This window comes from Tupaia chinensis, unplaced genomic scaffold (assembly GCF_000334495.1).
Source record: "Tupaia chinensis unplaced genomic scaffold, TupChi_1.0 Scaffold000037_20, whole genome shotgun sequence".
NCBI lineage: Eukaryota > Metazoa > Chordata > Mammalia > Scandentia > Tupaiidae > Tupaia > Tupaia belangeri.
In genome coordinates this window covers 138,987-163,654 of record NW_006159479.1, presented here as the reverse complement: position 1 = coordinate 163,654, position 24,668 = coordinate 138,987, and the positions used below count along the sequence as shown (strand labels likewise).

The window sequence follows — 24,668 nt, the reverse complement described above, 5'->3', positions numbered from 1 at the left end:
CTCTTCACCTTCTGGAATGCCAATTATCCGGATGTTTGGACGTTTGATGGTGTCTAGTACTTCTTGTATATTATTCTCAAATTTTGGGGCTATTTTCTCAGTCTTTGTGGTGAATTTTTCCAGGCCAGCCATTTTCTCTTCTTTATCTGAGATTCTATTTTCTGAATGATCTAGTCTGCTTTTAATACTTTCAAGGGAGATTTTGACTTCCTGTATTATAGACTTCATCTCTAACAGTTCCGTTTGAGTCTTTTGTAAAGTGTGTAATTCCTCTCTTAGATCTTGCAAGAATTTCCTCATCTCCTGGAACTCATCAACTTCTTTCTCCTTTCTCTTTAGCAGTTCATTGTCTCTCTTCTCTTCCATCTCTGTTAGCTTTGACATTATGAATGTTCTAAATTCCTTATCAGACATTTCCATGATTTTCACTGAATTGCTTGTGGAAGAACAAGAGTTACTCTTTTCCCTTGGAGGAGAGGTATTTTCTCATTTTCCCATATTTCTCGTGATCTGGAGGTGATTTCTTGTCATCTGATGGATGGTGTGTTTCTTTCAAATTCTTGAAATTCAGTCTGAATGTTCAGGAGCAAGCAGACAGAGGTGAACTAGAATCTCGTTGCCGTTCTGTTGTGATCACGCTAGCTTGTTTGCTGGAGGCTCAATTATCAGTAGAAAGTCTTCATTTCTCTTGTGCCCTGCAATACCTAGTTCACAGGAGCCATGTGGAACCTTCTTCTCTATAATATTTTTTTGAGAGAGAGATTTTTGCTATAGGATGTGTTTGCTCACTAGAGAGACAGAGACAGAAAGACAGAAGGTGAGCGGTCACCCCTGGGATTGCTATGCCACAATCCCCTCTCCTCTATTCTTCTCTGGGATTCTGGGAATGCACGCACACGTGTCCAACATGAGTTTTAAGCCACCAGGTCTGGGACTCGAACCGTGGTGGACTATGTGGGAGTCCAGCAATATAACTATTACGCCATCTGCTGGTTTCAGTGGCTATAATTTTAAAGTGGGTGTTTTCTAATTTCTCCCTTCTTTCCTCTCATTTGTTCTCATCTGTGTCAGTAAGGGATGCTCCTTACCAGTAGTTACTTCTGGTTGCTGTGACTGCTGCTCACTACCTTCCCCCCACCCTGCTTATTCTCTCTTTTCCTGTTTGATTTCTATTGATACTTCCAAATACACCAGTCAATCATTCATTCCAGAACATGTAATAAATAATTGCTGAATAGCTCATGCTAGGCCTGACCATTCTTAAATTTACCAGCTAAAACAAAATTTTCAGGTTTCAGATTTGATCAATTACATCATATGTGGTATTAGAATTGCTGCTAATTTTAGGTATCTTTGCTCATTTCTAGATGTTGTTTCTTTGTTATCGAAGTGGTGTGGTGGTTAAGGCACTGGATTCCCACATGGCTGACTGCAGTTTGAGTCCCAGACCTGGTGACTTGAAAATCATGACAAATAAATGGATAAATAAATAAATACATGTTAAAAAAAAGTAATAAAAAAAGATGTTTTGAGTTTTTTTTTTTCTTTTCCCTTTATTTATTTTCTTTTCTCTCTTTACTGGCCATTTCTAGGCCAGAGCTTTAGATCTGGCAGCCTGAGGGTTGCAGAAAACTGGTTTTGAAATGGTTGAGGCTTTATCTGTTAATTAAGTGTGAGAAATGGTTAGCAACAAAAATCACATATAATATAGAGATCATCCTTCACTATCTTGTATCTGTTTCAGTTTTCTCTAGTCCCTTCCATTCTAATCTTTTTGTTGGCTTTGGGAAGGTCCCTGGTAGCAGAACTTGTTTTTGTTATTATCCAGAGGGGGGTTCCTTTGCCTTTGCACACACTTGTTAATGAACTAGAAGAGTGTTTCCTCTGTGTGAAAGTTGGGTAGAGTGTTGTGGAGCTTCATTTCTGCTGCTGGAATGCTGTATGGAAATGTTCTTGTGGCATTTTACTGGGAAGTATGAAAAGCATGCTCTTATGACATTTCAAAGAGGGTTGACACTTACTCTGCAGTATTACCCTGCAGGGCCTGGAAAGATTTGAACAGATCATGATTTCTTTATTTTAAAATGTATTAATGTTTATAGCTGTACTTCTTTTATACAACAAATATAGTTTTTAACATCTGTGTAACTGAAATTCATGTAGTACTTGTGTTGCTTTGTATTTTGAAATAATAGAGCAACCAATTCTGAAGTGTCCTTTTAAATTGAAGATTTACCTACCTCTTAATTTCCTCTTACAATTTGGATTTTAGGATTGTTTTTTTCTTAAAAGAAGATATAATTTGCTTTCTTGTGTATCCTTTCTTTCTGTGTCTCCTCTTCTCAATCCATCTTTCTTCCTGACCAATTCCCTCACCTTCTTACTTCTTCTCGTACTCTCAGTCTTCCTCCTGCATTTCCATTCCTCTACTTCTCTCCATGAAATAAAATGAAAGCAGCATGTAGATATTTCTGTAGATATTTCTTATATTTTATCACTGCCAACATTTGGATTTTCCAATTTCTCATTTAATCATACCCAATTCTGGATATATTTATTGTTCCTAACTCTTTGTTTATTTTTTAAATTTTATTTATTTATTTTTCTTTTTTGGAGAGGTTTTTGCTATAGGGTGTGTGTGCTCGCCCGAAAGACAGAGACACAGAAAACAAGAAACCACCCCTCCAGGGGGATGGTCATGCTGCAATCCCTTCTCCTCAATTCTCTTCTCGGGATCTTGGGCACGCACGCATACATGCCTGGCATGAGTTTAAGTGACCGGGTCCAAGACTCGAACTGCAATTGACTACATGCGAGTCCAGCAACATAGCCATTCCACCAACTGCTGGTCCCCCCTAACTCTTTATTTTTATAAATTTTAGTTGCCCCCCCCATGTTCATTGATTCATTTCTTCCATGAGACAGAGACAGACAGACCGACAGAGAGATAACACTCCAAAAAGGTCTTTACATTATGACCCACTCCCAACATAGAGATCCCATGTACCTTACCCAATTTCCCCAAAGGTAGTATCTTGAAAAACTATGTCAGTAACACATCAGGATATTGACATTGATAAAATATAAATATATAAAATTCCCATCACCACATGTATTCCCCCGTTGGCCTTTTATAGCCATGCCCACCTCTCACTCCCATTCTTTCCCCATCCCTGATTTCTAGAAACCACTAAATTGTTCCTCATTTCTATTCGGTCATCAGAAAAACCATGATGCATTTTTGCATAGAAAAATATGTCATGACTTTTCTAATGACCAAGTTTAATTTTTTTAGTTAAAGAATGTTATGTAAATGGGACCATAGATTGTGTAAACTTTTAGAATTGACTTTGTTTTTTCTCTCAGCATAGTTCCTCAAGATTCATCGGAGACATTGTATATACGAATAGTTTGTTCCCTTTTATTGCTAAGTGGTAGTACTTAGTATGGATGTACCAATGTTGGTTTAACCATTTACCTGTTAGAGAATTTCTGGGTTACTTTCAGCTTTTGACTATTACATATACATGTGCTATGAACATTCATGGCTAGGCTTTTGCCTGAATGTAAGTTTCCATCTCTCTGTGATAAATGCCAAGAGTGCAATTCCTCTATTGGTAGTTGTCTGTCTGCTTAGCTTCTTAAGCAACTGCTAAAGTATTTCCAGACTGATTCTACTGTTTCACATTTCCACTGCGATGTATGAGTGCAGTTTCTCTTCATTCGTGCCAGCATTTGATGTTGTTGCTATTATTTATTTCAGGGCTTCTGAAAGGTATGTAGTACTGTAACCTCATTTCAGTTTGTACTTTTCCTAATGGCAAAGGATGCTGCATATCTTTTAAGTGCTTGTTGCTGTTTGTATATCCTCTTTGGTGAAATGTCTCTTTATGTCTCTCACTTATTTTTTAATTGGATTGTTGGTTTCCTATGCTATTAAGTTTTGATAGTTTTTAATATATTCTAGGTTCTTTTCATATTTTTTCTTCCTCATTTCTAGATTTTAAAAATGTTAATCGTAATTTTCTTCTTGACTAAACTAAAAGGTAAAAAAAAATTAAGGAATTCAGTTTTATTATATTCATTATTTTATATTCTGTGCCTTGTGTTTTATTACTGTGAGAAATGAACTGCTGCAAATGGTCAAATTTCCCACAGTGCAAATCCTGTGGGAAGGAGTGCATCTATCTATTTTGTAGACTCTGTGTTTGAAAGGACTTGTTAAAGCTATATGCAAAGAGTTACATGAATATTTTCACATAATATAAAGGCTAGTACTAGTTCTGTGTATGTGCACATATGCGTATATATTTCACATACCATATAATTTACCCACTTAAAGTATACAATTTAATGGTTGTTTGTTTCTTTAACAGGGAAAAAAAGATGTGACCCAGATATTTAACAACATCCTGAGAAGACAGATAGGCACCCGGAGTCCCACTGTGGAGTACATTAGTGCTCATCCTCATATCCTGTTTATGCTTCTCAAAGGGTAGGTGCATGCCTTCCTTTCAAGTAGGTTTGAGTTTAAAATGGTTGTTGAAAGTAACAGTGTTCGCCTCATTGGAGATGCAATTGGTTCCCTTGTGGAACTGCAGTACAGATATTTGCCTTGCTTGAGGTCGCCCTCTAAATCTGCCTCTGTGATTGATTACTTAGGCTGCAGCAAAATGCTTTCTTCTCATGTTGATGTTTCTAAATGCTCTGTTTCCATTTACTACCTCTCTTTCCTCCTCTTTTCTACTCTGTCCGTCTCTTCCTATTAGAGTATTGCTATACTTCTCAGTCTGCCCCATCCCTAGCTGCCGGCTCCCTACTTTGCATGAGATTCGGTACTCTCATTATGCACACACACACACACACACACACACACACAGACACACACACGTTCTGGTTCTGAGAACTCAAATATCCATATATAAATTCTCCCAGAAGCTAGCATCAGCCAAGGTGAATGCTTATACAATGGAAATAGAAAAAGTTGTTATATGTATTTGTGGGTATAGAGGAGCCAAAGAACTGAAATCAAGCTAAATAATAGAACCCCTGGTTACTTTTTTTTATGTATAATAATTTACCAATGCTTTTTGGGCATTTTAGCTACTGGAGATCAGGTATAGCAAGACGGTGGCAGCTGTCTTCTTCCTCACCTTCTCTATCTTTCTACTCCACCATTTCAAATCAGCATGGCTCTTTGTACTTTATTTTATATATTGTATTGTATTGTATCGTATTTTATATCATATAGTTTAGCTTTCCCAAAGGGTGTGTACACTCACTGGGGGGAGAGAGAGAGAAAGAGAAATCGCCCCAAGGAGAGATGGCTACATTGCAATCTCTTCTCCATTCTTCTCGGGATTTGGGGCACATACATGTGTGCACCCAGCATGTTTTTCAAGCTACCAGGTCTGGGACTCAAGCTGCAGAACTGGCCCAAAAATCTCAAGACGAGAATGGAGGAGAAGGGATTGTGGCATGGCCATCCTCCTTGGGGGTTATTTTTCACTTTCTGTCTCTCACTTTTTGTTTTTCTTGAAAAATCTCTCTAAAAAAATTTTTTTTTTTTTTTTTTTTTTTTTTTGCTTAGGGTACATGTATCAGAGAGAGACAGAAATGTGAGCAAAACAGATAATCCCTTCTCCTCCATTCTTCTCTTAGGAGTTTGGACATGCATGCACATGTGCCTGGTGTCTTTTTTAAGCTTCTGGTTCTGGGTCTTAAATATTCAGTAGGACATGTGGGATCTAGCCACATTAACTTCCACACCACAGCTAGCCCTCTTTTTATTTGATTGTATTTCTGTTTTTAATTCTGCAGTTCCATACCTAGTTCTCACTTATGTCCAATTCCTCTCCATGTACATTTTTAAATAATTAATTATATCCAAATAATACATAACACACAGTTTAAAACCCAGATACACTAACAAACGGTAGCTCTTTGCCTCTTCCTTATCAATTTCTCAGTCCTATTTCCAAAAGACAACCACTTTTTTTGTTCACTTATTTATTCATGAACTTTGTCATCTTTACTTCTGTTTAGAAACAATTGATTCTACTAATTATTTTTCTTTTAAAAAATATTTTAGAGACAGAGTCATGTCATGTTGCCCAGGCTGGCCTTGAACTTGTGCTATTCCTGCCAACCTCTCTAGTAGATAGAAGTAGATAGAATTATAGGTGTGTGCCACTGGCTAATTTTCCCCTTTATTGATTTTTAAAAAGTCTTTGAAAAAATGAACTAGGTGATAATTTATTTTTACTGCTGCTATTATTCCATTTCTTTCCTCTGTCTTCCTTATATGCTTTATCACAATTTAAAATTTTATTAATAATCACATTTACATTATGATTATTAATAATCTAACCACATATTAGATTATGATGACTTTGGATTTTAGTACAGAATAATATTTTAGTGGAGAATTGTGTCTCCCATTTTCAGAAAGGAAAATACATTTGTATTATCTATTAGTTGAACTTTTATAACAAATTGAATCCCAAAATGGTATGGCTTTACCACAAGATAAATATTAGGGTATCAGGAAAATAATGACATATTTTTAATGTTCTTCTATGCGAAAAATGCATCATAATTTTCCTGATAGCCCAATATATTTCTCAAATAATACAGGGCAGATGCTCATTTTTCTTTAATAACTTAATTTTATTTATTCACTCATTTATTTTAATTTGACCAGAGAGAGAGAGAGAGAGAAGGAAAGTGAAAAAGCAAGCCACCAGGTCCAGGACTTGAACCATGGTCGGCCATGTGGAGGTGTCCAGTACCTTAACCACCACGCTACCTGCTGGCCCCAGGGAAGATACTCTTGATTAGCAGAAGTTCTGTTATCCTCATCATGTGCTTTCTAAGATCACTTTGTTTATATTCGTTGCAGTAACCAAGAAAGTGAAAATATAAAGAGGATTTTTTTGTTTGGAGAATGATAAGAATTCTGGAGTGGCTGGAGCACAGTATAAGTCAGAGAAAGGGATGGGATATAAAGCTGGGAAGGCTGAGACCAGATTATGAAGAGTCTTCCATGCTCTACCAAGCAGTTCGCATGTCATTCTGCAGGTAGTATATAGTCACCATCACTGGGCATGATGAATTCTGGTGGCATGGTAGAAAATGGCTTGGAGCTAGGGGCTGAGATTTCCAGCTTGGCAGAGTCCAAAGAAGAGATAATTATGGCCAGAATTTAGTACTGATGTTGGGAACAAAGAGAGTGGATATTTTAAAAATATGTTAATTGTTTTATGATTCAAAAGTAACATATATTTATTTTTTTAAGTCAAACATTTTAGATAATGTGTAATAGGAAAAGGGAGTGCATCTCATAATCCCTCTCAGAGACACCGTTATCAACAATTTGGAGTACACTTCTCCAATTTTTATTCTGTATTATAATGATTCTCCTTCTATTTTTAAAAAGAATTATTTATTTAATTTTATTTATTATTATTTTTAAATAAGACTCAGAAAGAGAAAGGGAAAGTGAGAAAGCAAGCTGCCAGGTCCAGGACTCAAACCATAATTAGCCACAAGGGAGTCCAGTGCCTTATCTACCATGCCACCTGCTTGCCCCATATCATCTTCTATTTTTAATCAAAACTCTTATTTCATTTCTTCACATACCATGTTATAGATAACACATTGAGTCATGTGCAAGGTATTTCACTTGATGTCTTTCCTTAGGTTATATTATTTAATTCTTCCAATAATACTATTTTACAGATAAGATGTTGTATTAAGTCTAACAAAAAATATAAAAAAGAAATTGATACTTAACCAAGAAGAATCATTTGCATATGCGATATAAAACATGATATAAAGAATCTGGAGCCTGAACCAGCAGTTAGCGTAATGGATATGTCGCTGGACTCCCATGTAGTCGACCACGGTTCGCGTCCTGGACCTGGTGGCTTAAAACTCACGCCGGCGCGTGCGTGCATGCCCAAGATCCCGAGAGGAGAATGGAGAAGGGATTGAGGCATGGCCATCCCCCCTGGGAGGTGATTTCTCACTTTCTGTCTCTCTGTCTCTCACTGTCTGTCTGGTGAGCACACGTGTCCTATAGCAAAAACTTCTCCAAAAAAAAAAAAAGAATCTGGAGCCTCCAGGGCCAGCTGGTGGCATGGTGGTTAAGGTGACAAGATCCTACATAGCCCTCTGCACAGTTCAATTCCTAGATCCAGTGCCTTGGAAAACACACCAGTGTATGTATGTGTGTGTGGCTAAAATCTCAATAGGAGAATGGAAGAGAAGGGATGGCGGTATGGCCATCCTCCCTGGGGAGTGCTTTCTAGTTTTCTCTGTCTGTCTGTCTGTCTGTCTCTCTCTCTCTCTCTCTCTCTCTGCTTCTAGTGAGTGCATATGCCCTATAGCAAATTGAAAAAAAAAAAAGGACCTGGAGCCCAAGTTTTATGAAAAGGTTATAAATAAGAACTTTCTCACTCTAAATGAATTTGTCTTCTGGCTCAGGCAATGACATTCCAGGGTACTGAGAAAACTTAAGGATGAGGTCACTAAACTGTGATCCATAAAAAATTGTGGCCAGTGGCAGATGTTCCAGAATCTAATGTTAAAATCATAAATTTTTCCCAGTAATCCTGTTTAAGAAAGTTTATTGCAAAAATTCCAACTATATTCAAAAGTAGAAAGCACAAAAAAAAGTCCATCACCCAACATAATAACCACCACCATTTTGCTGTGTTTATTTTTTCTGTCTCCCCAACACACACACCTTTTGAGGGGATCAGAGCCTGAGTTTTTTAAAATAAATACTCTGTAAATACTTCAGTAAGCATCTCAAAAATAAAAAGGTAATTTCTACATAAACACAATTTCATTATTGTACTTTTAAATATTTATGAAAATTCTTTAATAAGTAATACAGTCTATATTCAAATTTCCTTGATTACCAAAATAATTTTTTTTCCTAGTTGGCTTCTTTACATAAGGATCCTGACAAGGTACACTTATTATATTTGGTTTTAAATTCACAAATTTTAAGTTCCTTTTCCTTTAGAATAGCATCCCCACATACATATCCACACAGACATTTTTCAGCTATTGACTTGTTAAAAAACTGAATCAGTTATCCTACAGGATGCCCTCCATTCTGTAGTTGTTAGATTGCTTCCTCATAGTATCATTTAATTTGTTCTACAATATTATCCCCCATATTTTTAGACTTGAGATTATATTTCAAGATCTGATTAAATTCAAATTCACTTTTTTTTTTGGCAATCACATTTGGTAGGTGTTGTTATATAGTTCCTATTTCATCATATCAGGGGATATACTTTTGATAATGCTAAGATTGGACAAACAGTCCAGATAGTGATGGTCTAATCCATTGTAATAGTTCCCATCTACCTTGCACTGTTTTATCATCCATTGACGAACACAGCCTGATTCAGTCATTTCATTAGGGTTTACAAAAAGGTAATTTTCAAATTCTATCATTCTTTGTGCATTTATTCTCTATAAAACATTTTATAGAGAATAGTTTTATAGAAAATAACTTTCTTCTGGGACCAGCAGTTGGCGTAACGGCTATGTAGCTGGATTACCATGTAGTCGACCACGGTTCGAGTCCTGGACCCAGAGGTTTAAACTCACACCAGGTGCATGTAAGTGCGTGCCCAAGATCCTGAGAGGAGAATGAAGGAGAAGGGATTGTGGCATGGTCATCCCCCCTTGGGGGTGATTTCTTGCTTCCTGTTTCTCTGTCTCTCTCTGTCTGTCTGGCGAGTGCACATGCTCTATAGCAAAAAGCCTCTCCAAATGAATAAATAGATACATAAATAAACAAATAAGAAAATAACTTTCTTTCACATACAACTATTAGATTACTAAGAAAATATAATTCATACCATATAGGCAGAGTAAATACTTAATTCTCTTTATTATCAGTTTAGAGATAAATAAGTTGTTGTCTTAGGAACTTCTACTGGCATCTAGTGATTTTATTTCTCTTTCTCTCCCTCTCTCTCTCTGCACACATATACACACATACACACCACTCTAGTATATTATGAACTAATGAATTTAATCTAATGGATCTAATGTTTCCATATGTTTTATCTAGGTGTACACACTTTTCTTTTTAATGCTCAATTGAATGTTTGTGGGTCCTTCAGATTTTTTTTCTTTTTTTAAGTTTATTTCTCTCATGAGCGTCAGAGACGAGACAGCATCCCCCTACAAGGTCTTGACATTGCACTCCACCCCCCCATTTCAGCCAGACTTGGTTCATGGACACATGCCTGCCCACCATGTTTAGGGAGGTCTCTGAACCTGAAACCTTCTCATGTGGGTCAGCTTTGCAGAACATTGCTGCATACCATCTGTCCTCTGGGTGATGTCTGTTGATGTCACCAAAATAGTGAAAATTTCCTTATTTTCTAGTGCAACAACTTATACGGGGCCCAACTTGGACATTTCCTGACGCAGTCCTGGAGTTTCTACCAAGGACCTTAGTTCTTTTTAGTGAGGAATGGTTCTTAGAGACTATAGTTTGGATGCTAGAGATGCTTATTGATATTGAATTGTTATTGCTTCTAAGCCTTTTCAATGGTCAGAGTTAACTCATTATTTTTAAATTAAGCAAACATTTCTAGATTAGAAGGAAAACTTCTTGACTGTATTGAGGCTGCCAAGTGTTTGTTGAATGGTGTTTTACAAAAATTTTCCAAGTACTGCCTGACATTGTTTGCTTCCAGCAATAATAACAAAAGTCATTTTTCCCTTTACATAATATAATCTTTGTTCTTAAATTGAGATATTCTTGCATAAGATCTTTCCTCTAGCTATTTTCCATGTAATTACTGTAGCTCACTGCTAACTGACACAATCATTCTTAACATTTTGGCTTTCATTAAATTTGAAAGGGATCTTTTAATATGCTGTCATTACTTCAGTGAGACTGCTTAAAAATATGTATGTGTGTGCGTGTATATGTGTGTGTGTGTGTGTGTGTGTGTGTGTGTGTGTGTGTGTGTAATACATGTACGTATTCGGGAAAGTCATCACACATTTTTGCATAGAGAAGTATGTCATGACTTTCCCAATGACCTAATATTATTGTTTTTTGTCCATACTGACACAGTTAACTGTAGTCTAGTCTAACTGATCCAAACTACGAATCAGGAAAGAAGATATGATTCAATTCTATAAAATAGTGATCCAATATTCATTGGATTAACTTTTATTGGTGATCTGCTAGGAAGCTTAGACATAAGCAGAATAGATTACATGAGGTAAACACTGATTCTTTACCAGACTTAAGGATATTAATGTTAGTGGAATTTGAAACTTAAGATAGTCTTGATGTATGGGACACTTCTTTGTACGGTAAGCAAAAACCTATCAAAGGTCAATATGCTAGAGAGTAATCAGGTTGAAATGATATATTTGAATTAAGTATTCCTTAGAGTACTGAGGAAAATGAGGACTTTCTCTGTATATCCCAATATATTCCTAAGTTTAAGAAGTTAGGAATCTTAGCGAATGACACTGTTGGGGAGAAAATACTCGAATGAAATAACAAGTGTTCTGACCCAGAGGGGTATTTTTTAAATGTTCTCTTGGTTCTCAAGAGAACCAAGAATAAATCATCAGTACATCACAGATGGTTCCAATAAACTTCACCAAATGAAAGGGAAAAAAGAGAACTAATTATACCCAAAAGTTGGAATGGAAACTTTTTATAGATGGTCTCAGTTTGGAAATAGAATTAAGAAATGAGAAAACATTGGCTAGAACTCACACAGCTTTTTGTATAAGCCAGAGTTTGACTCTCATCAGAGTCTTCCAGTATTAGCAAATTTAGAGTTTGCGGTTCATTAGATTCATTTTTTTCCTAGTTGTGGAAAACATTATACATCCTCTTCGGAGATTAGGAATGGTGGGGGGAAGTAATAATAAATATGACGGAGCTTCAGAAAGTTCACAGAAAATGCATATTATGAAAAAAGTATGCATGGATTTCAAAAAAAATTGCACCAAATTAAACTCGTACTTCAGTTCCATTTTCCCACAGACTTTTTGAAGTTCTCACATAAGCAATAGACACTGGAGTCAGGGATAGAGGAAGAAAGAGAAAAGTGACAGGTTAAGTGAAACATCTTTGTAATGAGGTGATGAAATCAGATGTATAACAATTTACTGTAATTTACATAATGCCAAATGAGTAACATGCTAAATTGAAATTATAGACAAACTATTGCAGGCATATGAAGGAGGGAGAAAATAACCCAGAATGACATATGATTAGAAAAGACTTCAAGGAAGAGGTGACATTTGAACTAAACTTTGAAAGATGAGAGTCTTAGTGGTGAAAGCACAGGAGAAGGGCATTCCACTTGAGGGAATGGCATGCTCTAGGGAATGGGGGATGTGACAGGCAATGAAAAGGTAAGTTAGGGCCAGCTCCGAGGCCTGGTGGGTAAGGCAACCGGATCCCACGTTGCTGGCCACACAGTTGAGTTCTGGACTAAAACAGCTTGAGAAACACACCAGTCATGTGTGTATGCTTGTGCCTAAAATCCCCAAATAGGGGAGAGATGGAGGAGAAGGAATTATGGTGTGACCATTCCCATGAGAGTGATTTCTCTTTTCCATCTCTCTTTGTCCTTCTGCCTCTTTCTGATGAGTACAGTACCCTCTAGCAAAAAAAAAAAAAAAAAAAAAAAAAGAAAGAAAGAAAAGGAAAGAAAACGGGCTACTTTATGAAAATCCATTAATGTCTTACTAATGTAAGTCTAGATCTTAATTATATGTCCCTTAGGTTCATTCTCTAGGCCAGCAGTCTTTATTCTATCAATAATGAATGTTTTTCAACTGAAGTACTCTATCAATAATGAATGTTTTTCATCTTTGCATTTCAGAAAATATACCTCTCTACAACATTTTTAATAATACCCCATCTTATAACTCTTCCATGTGTTCCAACAGGCTGATGTTCATTTTTCTGATAAGAGAAATTGCTAATACTATAAATTGGCATTCCTTATGTTCTACGAAGAATCATGTCTATTTGGGTATATTAACATTTAATGTTACTATGAGTTACCCAGGGACTATGCAAATAATATCATTCAACGTAGAACAAAGTGAATAATCACACTGGTATCCTTGTTTGCTATTTCCTTTATATTTGTAAATTCGATATTGCAAAGTAGCCCATTTTCTTTTTTTTTAAAGAATAATTTTATTTAACTTTATTTATTTATTTGTTTGTTTGTTTGTTTATTTGTTTATTTATTTGTTTGTTTGTTTGTTTGTTTATTTTAATTTGACCAGAAAGGGACAGAATAAGAGAGAGAGAGAGAGAAAGCAAGCCACCAGGTCTGGGAATCAAACCATCGTCGGCCATATGAGAATATAGCACCCTTAACCACCATGCCACCTGCCGGTCCCAAGTAGCCCATTTTCTTTTTTTTTTTGGAGAGATTTTTGCTATAGGGCGCGTGCACTCGCCAGACAGACAGAGAGAGACATAGAGACAGAAAGTGAGAAATCACCCCCCCAGGGGGGATGGTCACGCCGCAATCCCTTCTCCTCCATTCTCCTCTCGGGATCTTGGGCACGCACGCACACGCACCCGGCGTGAGTTTTAAGCCACCGGGTCCGGTACGCGAACCGCGGTCGACTACGTGGGAATCCAGCGACATAGCCATTACGCTAACTGCTGGTTCCCCCAAGTAGCCCATTTTCTAAATTACAGGAAAAATATTGTATTCTTGAATCTGAATTTCATACAAATACTATCATCTTATAAAGAATAGTGCATTCTTTATTATTCAGAAAAATGTTGTTGCTACTAATTGGTAATAAAATACCTTGAAGTTTTATTTAAAGTTTGGATTAGTTTGGATTTGTTTTTGAGATGTTTGATTTTTCTTTTTTGGAGAAGTTTTTTTGTTTGTTTGTTTTTGTTTTTTTGTTTTTGGTTTTTTTTTTTTGCTATAGGGTGCGTGCACTCGCCAGAAAGACAGAGAGAGACAGAGAGATAGAAAGTGAGAAATCACCCCCCAGGGGGAATGGCCATGCCACAATCCCTTCTCCTCCATTCTCCTCTCGGGATCTGGGGCACACATGCACCTGGCGTGAGTTGAAGCCACTGGGTCCGGGACTCGAACCGCGGTTGGCTACATGAGAGTTCAGCGACATAGCCATTATTCTAACTGCTGGTCCCAAGATGTTTGATTTTTCTTATCTACTGAAATGTTGTTCTTTGTTTTAAAAAATATTATTGTAATTTTTTAAATTTGTAGATAATGGTCAATGTAAAAAGTTACATACATTCTTCAGGGATGTCATTTTTCTCCTGTCCTCAAAGAACATTACAGAAAAGCATTTTTTCAAGAATTTAGATATTCAAACTTTTTAAAAATTTTTGCAGGGGCCCGCAGGTGGTGTAGTGGTTAAGGATACTGGATTCCTACATGGGCAACCACGGTTTGAGTCCGGATCTGGAGGCTTGTATTCTCACTTTCCCTCTTTCTCTCTTTCTCCCTCTGGAGATAATAAAATAATTATTATTTTTTTAAAAAATAGATTTTGCACTAGAATCATAAAAACTAGTATTATCATCAATTGAAATGGTAAATGATATCTTTTTAAAAATTTAATCAGTTTATTTTTAAAATTTTTGTCATAGGGCACATGGTCTTGCAGGAGACAGACAGAGGTAAGGAAAGGCTCCCTGGGGAGACACGGGGATGACCAGGCTGCAAGCCCTTCTCCTCCATGCTCCTCTTGGGATATTGGGCAGGCATACAAACATGCCCTGCATAATTTTCAAGTCACTGGATCAGAGACTCCAGCTACAGTTGGTAATGTGAAAGTCCAGTTCCCCTAACACCACGCCACCTGCTGGCCCCCCATTTCTCTACCTGCTGGCCCTCCCAGAGTGATCCTTTGTGTTTTTTTGTTTTGTTTTGTTTTGTTTTGTTTTGTTTTGTTTTGTTTTGTTTTTAAGGGAGATTTTGCTATAGGGTGTGTGCATTCGACAGAGAGACAGAAAGCGAGAAATCACCTCCCAACAGTGATGGCCACGCCACAGTCCTTCTTCTCCATTCTCCTCTCAGGATTTTGGGCATGCACACACACACTCCGGGCTTGAGTTTGAAGCTGCCAAGTCTGGAACTTGAACCATGATCGACTACATGAGGGTCCAGTGACATAACTATTACCCCATCTGCTGGTCCCCAGAGTGATCTTTTAAAAGGATAAGTTAGGCTGTGTTCATTTCTTGCTTTAAACTTTCCAAAGGCATCTCGTCACCCTGAAAATAAAACCAAATTCTAACTTTGTTTTACAAAGCTGCGTAAGATGTGCCCCTGACCTTCTCTCTACTCTTGCCTTATTTTACACCTCTCACTACTTTAACCCTGCATTCCAACCACACTGACTTCATTTTCCTTCTAACTCACTAAGCTTGTTCTTACTTTGGAGACTTTACACAGCTAGTTCCCCTTGCCTGGAACACTTTGCCTCTTCATTTTAATCTAAAGTCAAGTAAATTAAATAATCACTTACATACTCTAAAATTTAGTAGTCACACTATATAAACTCTGTTGCCTATTTTATTGTTTTTGATTTTCACAATACTTCTTAGCATATGAAATTGTCTTTTATTGTTTATGTTCTGCCACCTCCCTACACTAGACACCTTCTGAAGGTGATGATTGCAGTGACTTTGTCATATTTACTGTGGTACTCCTGCATCTGGAATAGGCCAGGCACACCGAATATCCAGTGGGTATCAAATGAATGGTGTTTGAGTGGACTGTGACAACTGGTATCTGTATTTCCGCTGGCAGCATGGGAAGATAATTTTGAGACCACTAATATTATTTTTAATAGGATTAACAGAATTCTCTGTTTCTCTCTCATTTATGCTTTAGATACGAAGCCCCACAGATTGCCTTGCGTTGTGGGATTATGCTGAGAGAATGTATTCGCTATGAACCACTTGCCAAAATCATCCTCTTTTCTAACCAATTCAGAGATTTTTTTAAGTATGTGGAGTTATCAACATTTGATATTGCATCAGATGCCTTTGCAACTTTTAAGGTAATTTTCCCCCAAAATCAGCTATGTCATTTAGTTAAAGTCATTGACCTCTAAAGAGGCAATTTTATTTTAAAAAGCAAAATATATATACATATATATAATATATAGACCTTAGCATAGTCAACCATGTATGATATGGATCCTAAGTTAGAGGTATTAATAGAGTGCACCCTATAAGGCCAACCTGTGACAATGTGGAAAAAAAAATAACCTCAAAATATGTCATAGGTTTACAAGAAGTGAATTCCAATATATAGAGTTAAGTGACAAAAGGAACACATAATACTCTGTTTATAGCATACTGTCATTTATGTTCAAAATTTGTTAAAGCTTACATGAGGGATTTTTTAAAAGTTCATAAAAATGCATATTATGAAAAAACTGATGGAGTTCACAGTGTTTTTGCACCAAAATAAACTTGTAATATGTTTTATAAATATATATAAAATAAAAGATATATGAGAAAGAACAACAGTAGAACAGTGGTTACTTCCAGAAAAGAAACTGGGTAGTGGACGGAGATGGAGAATTAGATCTGTGAAAGTGAAGAACATCACATTATTTTGTTAGGGTCATTATTTTATTTTATTATTTATTTGTTTATTAGGGTTAAGTACATTTACACTGTTGTGCAAATCATAGCCAGAAACTTTTTATCTTGCAAAACTAAAGCTCTATGTCTGTTCCCATTAAACATCAACTCCCCATTGCCTTCTCTCCATCTGGGAAGAGCAACCAATCTGAGCAAACGTGGTGACCTTTAGACACATACAGAAATGCTGTTCTGTGAGCTGTCATTTTCATGGTGATAAATGCAATTTGCATGTGAATATACTAGTTAACAAAACTGCAGAGCAGTATTGGGTTAAAGTAAGCCACATGTATTTATCAAAATTTGCCCCAAAAGAACAGAGAAATTACATGTTGCTAGCTGTCCTCACATCTTCAGCCGATTAATATCCAAAAATAACTGACTTTCCATCCCATTTCCTCTTCCTTCATTTTCTGCCCTTTAAATGAAGAAACCTGGGACTGGTTTGGGGTCCCAGCTATCTCGGCAGAGGAGTTGGGCCCACCTAATCCTTTCTTTTCTATACTTGTATGCGTTTGTTTATTTTTATGTCTATTTTGAATCCACAGCCCTCCTACTCAGAAAAATGTGTTCTGCCGAGTGAGTCCTGGCAAAGTGGTGCCCAATGTGGGGTTGCCTGATAGAGATCTCTGATAGTCTGTGGCTTTTTAGAAGCCTCTGTCTGGCTTGATTGTTCTGTGTCCCCTGAGAGAACATTGAGAGTGATCCTACTCTTTGACAGAGCCAGGGCTGGCCCCATATCTCATTTCCTAAGGGCCCTAGCAGCCTCCCATCTAAATCTGGAATCTACATTCACTGGCTCAATGCCTTCCTCTCCAGCATCTAGGACATGTCGCAGGGACCTGCATGGGTACTAGTATCATGCTTTTGGTTCTCTGTTAGAATATTCCCTTGATTGTTTTGGATATTGACAGTCACATGTCATATGTCCTGGTCTGTTGTGATTGAAACAATTACCCTTTGATTTCTTTTGCATAACTTCCTTTAATGTAGCTGCTAAAGCCATGTGCTGAATTTGTGGTTCCGCAATGTTCTGACAAAGTCTAAAGAAATTAGCAACTGTCCCTTTTTGTGTGTGTGTGGAGTAATAGCGGTTTTCCATCCTCTAGCAATTATTCTACTTTCTGTTTCTGTGCATGCTACCATCAAAAAGATATTCAGAAATCATCAGAAAATAGTAGAGTTAAATTATAAACAAAAATACCAGAACTTATACATCCAATGAGTAGTGTTATCTTCAAGCTTTATATTTTAGAAAGCCATTTACTAATTCTTATGATCCTATCATTATTTAATATGCTTTGAAATGGGTATTAATGTGACATGTTCATTTTTCAATAATGGCAAATTTTTATCCTTTGAGAGCAAATAAAAGTTTTGGAAACAAAAAGTCATTAGTGAACAAAGTATCAAGTTAGCTAGAATTATTTTTGGTTTTGGTAATAATAATAATTAAAATGATAAAAAAATTTTCCAGATGACCAAAATAGAGTCTGGTTTTCTTCAGTGTGTACCAAATTAGTTCTGAAGGCACTTTTAGAAGAGGAATTCCAAAAACATAAGTTGATGATGTAACAACATAATAGAAAAAAATACATTTTCAGGTTGAATATAAAATAGATAAGACTCATTTAAATGTATATATTCAGATTCACTTCTTTAAAGCATTTCAGCAATTTAGTCATTTCATTTACATAATTCCAAGTTCACTTCTACTTTTTTCAGGTTATAAATTATACTTTAAAAAATAATTTTTACTTAATTATAACTCATGTATGACTTTATTTTTTATACTGAAATACATATTTAAACAGTATTTAAATAACTCACAGACTAATATTAATATATACCTGCTTTTATTACTTTATGGACAGAGTTTGAAAGTTGCCTCTAACTCTAATGATAATTCTTTTTAGTAGCTCCCAGAGATAGAAAAAGGGACAGCACTGGTTTTCAGTGCTGGAAACATACTGCCTGCACACTTGAGATTTACAGTGTGTTGTTCTAAGAAGGTACCTGAAACTTGTTAAAGGGTCCATTAACTCATGTAGTCACAGGAAGTGTAAGAGTGTCAGGGAGCAGAGAGAGTCAATAAAGGGTCAGACATTTGAGTGGAGCAGGAGGACAGGGAACCTAAGGAGAAGACGATATACTGGCAAAGGGAAAGGGGAAGAGAATGGTTCATGTGCAGACCAGCTCTGCAGTCCAGGCAGTGAGAGGGACTTGCTATGATGGAGAAGATGAGAAGGGAGCAGTGGTGAGTAGGCTCCATCTTAAAGCAGCCTGGTTAAAGGAAGGCAAGTCTGGGAAGATCTTTAAGGCAATCAAGACATCCCTGGATATATAAGAGATGAAGAAAATGGAATAGACAAGAATGCCTGTTAGAAAAAAATGCTGTTTGAGGATGAGAGGAATATTTGGAAGCCCATGTGGATTAGATGGAGGGTGGATCCCAAGCATACTTAAGCAATAGCTGGTTGTTACAACTGCCTGTGAGGAGGGTGAGTCTAGGTAACTGTGGCCCTTTTCTGTCACAGAGTGCGCAGGTTTGGGATTAGTAGAGGAAGCCAGCTGCCATGCCATCATTTCCCGAAAGTGTCAAGCGAAGCTGCAGTAAACCTGGACCACATCTAGCATCTGGGTTGAGGGGTAGCAGTCTGCTCACGTGTTCTACCTGTCTCCAGCCACACAGTCAGTCTGCTCCCTGAATTTACTCTGCGGACAGGAAGGTGGAGAGAAAGAGAAGGGGCATTAAAGAGAAGAGGAAAATGAAGGAGCTAAATACATGGAGTAAGGAAAAAGAAAGCTTAGGCTAGACAGTGGCACAGTGGCTGTGAAGCTGAGCCACACGAGCAGGTTCTCAGTTCAGGTTTGGTGACTTCCCTGAGTGCCTATGATCCAGGGCTAGAAGAGACCCGGAGTGAATCAAGATCCTGTTTGGGATGCTATCTTTTTGTTTCCCTCCCCTCTCTTTTGTCTTGCTCTCACAGAAGAAAGAAATAGATAAAAATTTTATTTAAACTTAAAAAAAAAAAATCTCACAAGAACAGCGAAGAGTGAAGAAAGAAGAGAAAAAGGGAGGAAAGGCCTGAGAACAAACTCTACAGAAGAGTTTGGGTGCAAGAATAGGGGCAAGACAGCAAGCATGAGTGTGTGCTTGGAGTGCTGTCTAGAGGCAGGAGCCTTGTCCATTTCACACACAACTCAACCTTACCCAGTAGCTGCACAGAGAAACTGCCAGAAAGAGTAAAGCTAGAGCACAAGGTGAGATAGGCCTCACTTGCCTCATATGTGAAGAATAGCATTTAATACAAAGGGTGGTTCCATTTCTTTCTAGCACAGTATCTGTGCCTAAACAACTAAGGAGGTGTTTTCTAATAATAGACACTGGAGTCCCATTTTTTATTTCCTTTTCTATCAGATGGCTCTTTGCTGTCATGGAAACAAGCTAGTTCCTTTTTTAAAAAATCATAAGTAACACTTCACATAATTACAAACATAGAGCAAGTTCTAATGGAGGGGGGAAGCAATTACTTTATGTATTTTTTAAAATAAAGTTTGAAAGTAAATTTCCTTGAAGATTTTTTCAACACTTAATAGAGTAAAATGTTCTCTTTTAAAAAAGTATTTATTTATTTATCCACTCATTTATTTTTTAATTTTACCAGAGAGAGAGATTGAGAGAGAGAGGAAAAGCAAGCAACCAGGTCCAGGACTCAAACTGTGGTCAGCTATGTGGGAGTGTCCAGTGCCTTAACCACCATGCCAAACTGCTGGTCCCAAGTATAAAATGTTCTTGATAAAAATTTGTGATCCAATATTCAACCCTGATCATTTTCTTTTTAAAATTATTTTGTTTTACTTTATTTATCCATATATTTATTTATTTTAATTTGACCAGAGAGGGACAGAGTGAGAAAGAGAAAGAGAGAGAGAGAAAGAGAGAGAGAGACTGACTGACTGAGAAAGCAAATTGCCAGGTCCAGGACTTGAACTGCAGTTGGCCATGTGTGAGTCCAGCACCCTTAACCACCACGCCACCTGCCAGTCCCTAACCCTGTATAATTTTTCAAGAATAACATTGTATCACAAAAATAAATCACTTGGATTTTGTATTTCAGTTTATATTCCATTGAACTTAAGTCAATTCCTAGAAAATCTAAACAACATAAAGTTTTTTAGTATGCTAACTGTATTGGAAACAGGAATTTTCTAAATTTTACTGGAATACTTATGGCTAATATAATGTAACAATGACCAGAAGTCACTTTTTTTTTTTTTTTAAGTAGTGGATTCGAAGAGTTTTGTTTGGTTGATTGGTTTGGTTTTATTTTGCCTTTGGCTTTTGGTTTCTTAACATCTTATATTTAACTTTTTTGTTTTCACTATTAATTTTAATCATTGAGGTTAACATATTAGTTCATCTGTATGCCATGTTATTTTCTACAAATAGTCCTTTCCTGGAAAAGATTCTGTACAGCCATAATCTCTTTTATCCCATTCTCTAAATATCTACTTAATGGAAGTGGTTTGAATTCCATCTCTCTGCCACTTGACTAGCTGTGTTTCCTGGAGCAAGTTAACTTTTGAGTTTTATTTTTCTTACCTAAGAAATGAAGAAAATGATACCTGATTTGCAGAGTTGTGAAGATTACAAGTAACATTTGTAAAGTGCTCAGGTCACTCTCTGGCACATAGTAAACTCTCAACGAATGGTAGTTGTCACTGGTTCATCATTCTCATGTCCCTGCAGTTGAGTTTCTGTTACTTCACACCTCACAAGCAGAATTCACTAGTAATATCAATATCAGATTGTTTTTAGCAAAATACTTAGACTAGAAAGCTTAATCATGTCATAAAAAATAGGAGGTCAGATGAAAAACTACAAATCATTTTAATTTTAAATTATTTTGGTTTTGGGGACCAGCCGATAGCATAATGGTTACATCACTGAACTCCATGTGGTCAACCGCAGTTAGAGTCCCGGACCTGGTGGCTTAAAATTCACACTGGGTGCTTGTGTGTGCATGCCCAAAATCTGGAGAGGAGAATGAAGGAGAAGAGATTGAGGCGTGGCCATCCCCACCGGGGATGATTTTTCACTTTCTGTCTCCCTCTGTCTTTCCAGAAAGCCCACATGCCCTATAACAAAACTCTCTCTCTAAAAAAAAAAAATAAAAAAAATAAAAATAAATAAAAAAAAAATTATTTTGTTTTGAATTTATTTTCCTTTGCAATGTTCTGCTTTTTTCTTTTTTTTTTTTTTTAATAAGATCTTAATTAGTTTTGTTTTTTTTTTTTTCCCACTCACTTAATGTTTTATATTCAAGCAGCAATTATATTTGTCTGGGCATTATGAGTATGTAAGCATGTGTGTATGTATACATGGTATAATTCTTCCAGTTTTATGCACACATTTAGTATATACAAATATTTGAGGGTATTTCCATGTATATATCTTCCATGGGTGTATCACTTATTGGCTATATCCGCCATACATGTATGTTAGAGGAATTGTCCCCTACCATATTATAGTTTCTGATTATTGGAATTTTAGATTATTTCAAGTTTTTTTTTTTTTTTGAGAGGTTTTGATATATGGTGCATGTGCTCGCCAGAAAGATAGAGAGAGACAGAGAGACAGAAAGTGAGAAATCACCCCCCCCAGGGGGGATGGCCACACTGCAATCCCTTCTCCTCCATTCTCCTCTTGGGATCTTGGGCACACATACACATGTGCCCAGCATGAGTTTAAGCCACCAGTCTGGGACTCGAACTGAGATGGACTATATGGGAGTCCAGTGACATAGCCATTACGCCAACTGCTGGTCCCGGTTATTTCAAGTTTTTCCCTCCCCTTTGGATTGAAAGTTCTGGTTCTAACAGAACTCCCTCCTGATTCTTTTTTTTTTTTTCGCCAGAGTTTGGGGGATAACATGGCCTGTCCAGGCAGCACTACTCTGCAGAGTATTCTCCCTCTTGCTGCTGTCACTGCATGTGCTGGGTCCAAAGCCGTGGGAGAGCCCAGTCCTCACTTTCAAGGCTGACAACTATTGTAACAGATAGAGATATTCTGCAAGTGCAGCATCTGTGTTGTCTGCTGCAGTCCATAATGAGACCCCCTTCTACCTGGGGTCAGCTCAGAAAATCCCTGCTACTGCTCAGGAGGTTCCTATGAGATGAGGGAAGAAGGACCTGAAGACAAAACATACCAGATATCCTCTTAGAAAACAATTGGTTAGAGGGCAGACCATAGCACAGCATTAAAACTTAACACTTTGTGAGGCAGTCCTTCATGATTCAATGCTAGAGACCTCCCTGAATACGCTGGGCATGCACACATCCACGATCCAGGGTGGGCTGAAGCTGGGGGTGGATCTCAGCATCACTCTCTTGCTGGCTGCTGTCTCTCTTTCTCTCTCTCTGTCACTTCTCTGTCTCTCTCTCTCTGTATCTCTCTCACTCACTCACTCAGTGAAGAAATAGACTTTTTTTAAAAATCAAAAATATTAGGGAACCCGTAAGATATTATAGAACTGTATGGTGTGGACCCCTCTGAGAGGTCCCCTGATATAGGAACTAGTTTGAATACAGGTCTCAGACATGCTGGAAATGACACCCCTGTACAAGATATTCCTATCGTAAAACTGGTTCTAGAACAATGTTGAATGCTCTGTACCACTGGGGAAAAAAAGGTCTGTGTTTCCACTGATGGGCCCTGTTTTCAATCAAGTTATGTGATGATACGTAATCGGAAGCTAAGAACCAGCTTCATTGTCTTTGAACTTGGAAATAGTAGTGTACAATGGTTTAAACATTTCACTTTTTCTTTCATTAAATTAGAAATAAGTGGGTTTTAACAGTGCTGCTGCCTGCCTTTTCTCTACAGATGTGTTATGTATCTTCTTTATACTTTTAGGAAGTTTTAATTAAATATGTATTAAGGTATAAGAGTTTATTTTGGAAAACTTAAAAATTCTTGTTAATATTTTTAATTAAATTCTGCATGGGACCTAGGTGGGGTATTTAGTCTCTAAGCGTATAAAAGGGATTAGGTAAGGCTTGTTTTCTTTCAACATTAAGGTGATTTAAAGATATAATTAGGCGTGTGGAAAAAAATGTTCTTTCATGTTTTTGTTCAGTTTTCTGTAAGTTTTTCCTGCAATAAGATAGGGCTGCTTGTCTTCAACTTTGAAAGGATGCATTGTGTTTCTAAGTAAATTGCACAGTACATTATAGCCAATGAACCCGAAAACAGAATGACCCTGATTGACAATGTTGAATGTCGCTCCTGTGTTTTACAGTTTCTGAGGTGCTTCCACTTTCACAAAGATTAAGAAAAAACAGAAAAGTTTAGGTCCTGGAAAAATCCACCTTTAGGTCTCTTCTCTTTAAAAGGATTATCAGCTGAGTGGTGACTCAGCAGTAAAACATAATCTCACATGAGAAGGTTCCTGATTCTAATTTGGAGACCTTCCTGAATATACCAGGCACAGGCATGCTAATGATACCAGGCTGGCTGAGGATGGGGATGGATTGTGGCATCAAGACTGTCAGAGTGTTGTCTCTCTCTCTCTTTCACTTTCTCATAGAATGAATGAAGGAATGGATGAAATAATAGAAAAGAATTCACTGTTAGTGACATTTAGAAAAGATCATTTTAAACTTTATCTGAATATTAGTTTTATCCTAATCACAACGTAGATAGAGTTCATGACTTGAAGAAATATTCCGTAAACTTATCTCTTCAGTGCCATTTGTTTCACAAGTTAAATGATTTATATGATAAATATAACAATGACATGAATTTTAAACACTTGGTTTAACACTGTTTTTAAAAAAACACAAAACAAACCTGTATTTCATGTCTTTAAGAATGGAAATAATTTTGTAGTGTAAGTGAAAATGTTTTGCAGTGTAAATGAAAATGAAAAGTGAATGGTATATAAAATCAGAAGAAAAAGGGATATTTGTAAATTTATTA

The 24,668-nt window shown here is 37.0% G+C and overlaps 1 protein-coding gene across 2 annotated transcripts in view; it reads left to right on the top strand.

Moving 5' to 3' along the window:
- The window catches only part of CAB39L (calcium binding protein 39 like), a 92,609-nt gene that overhangs the window by 32,482 nt on the left and 35,459 nt on the right, over positions 1 to 24,668 (top strand). For both annotated transcript variants that reach the window (XM_014588260.2, XM_027772139.1), the window contains 2 exons: positions 4,377 to 4,495; positions 15,924 to 16,092. In XM_014588260.2, coding sequence (XP_014443746.1) covers positions 4,377 to 4,495; positions 15,924 to 16,092 — 288 coding nt within the window. The remainder of the gene's footprint in view (positions 1 to 4,376; positions 4,496 to 15,923; positions 16,093 to 24,668) is intronic.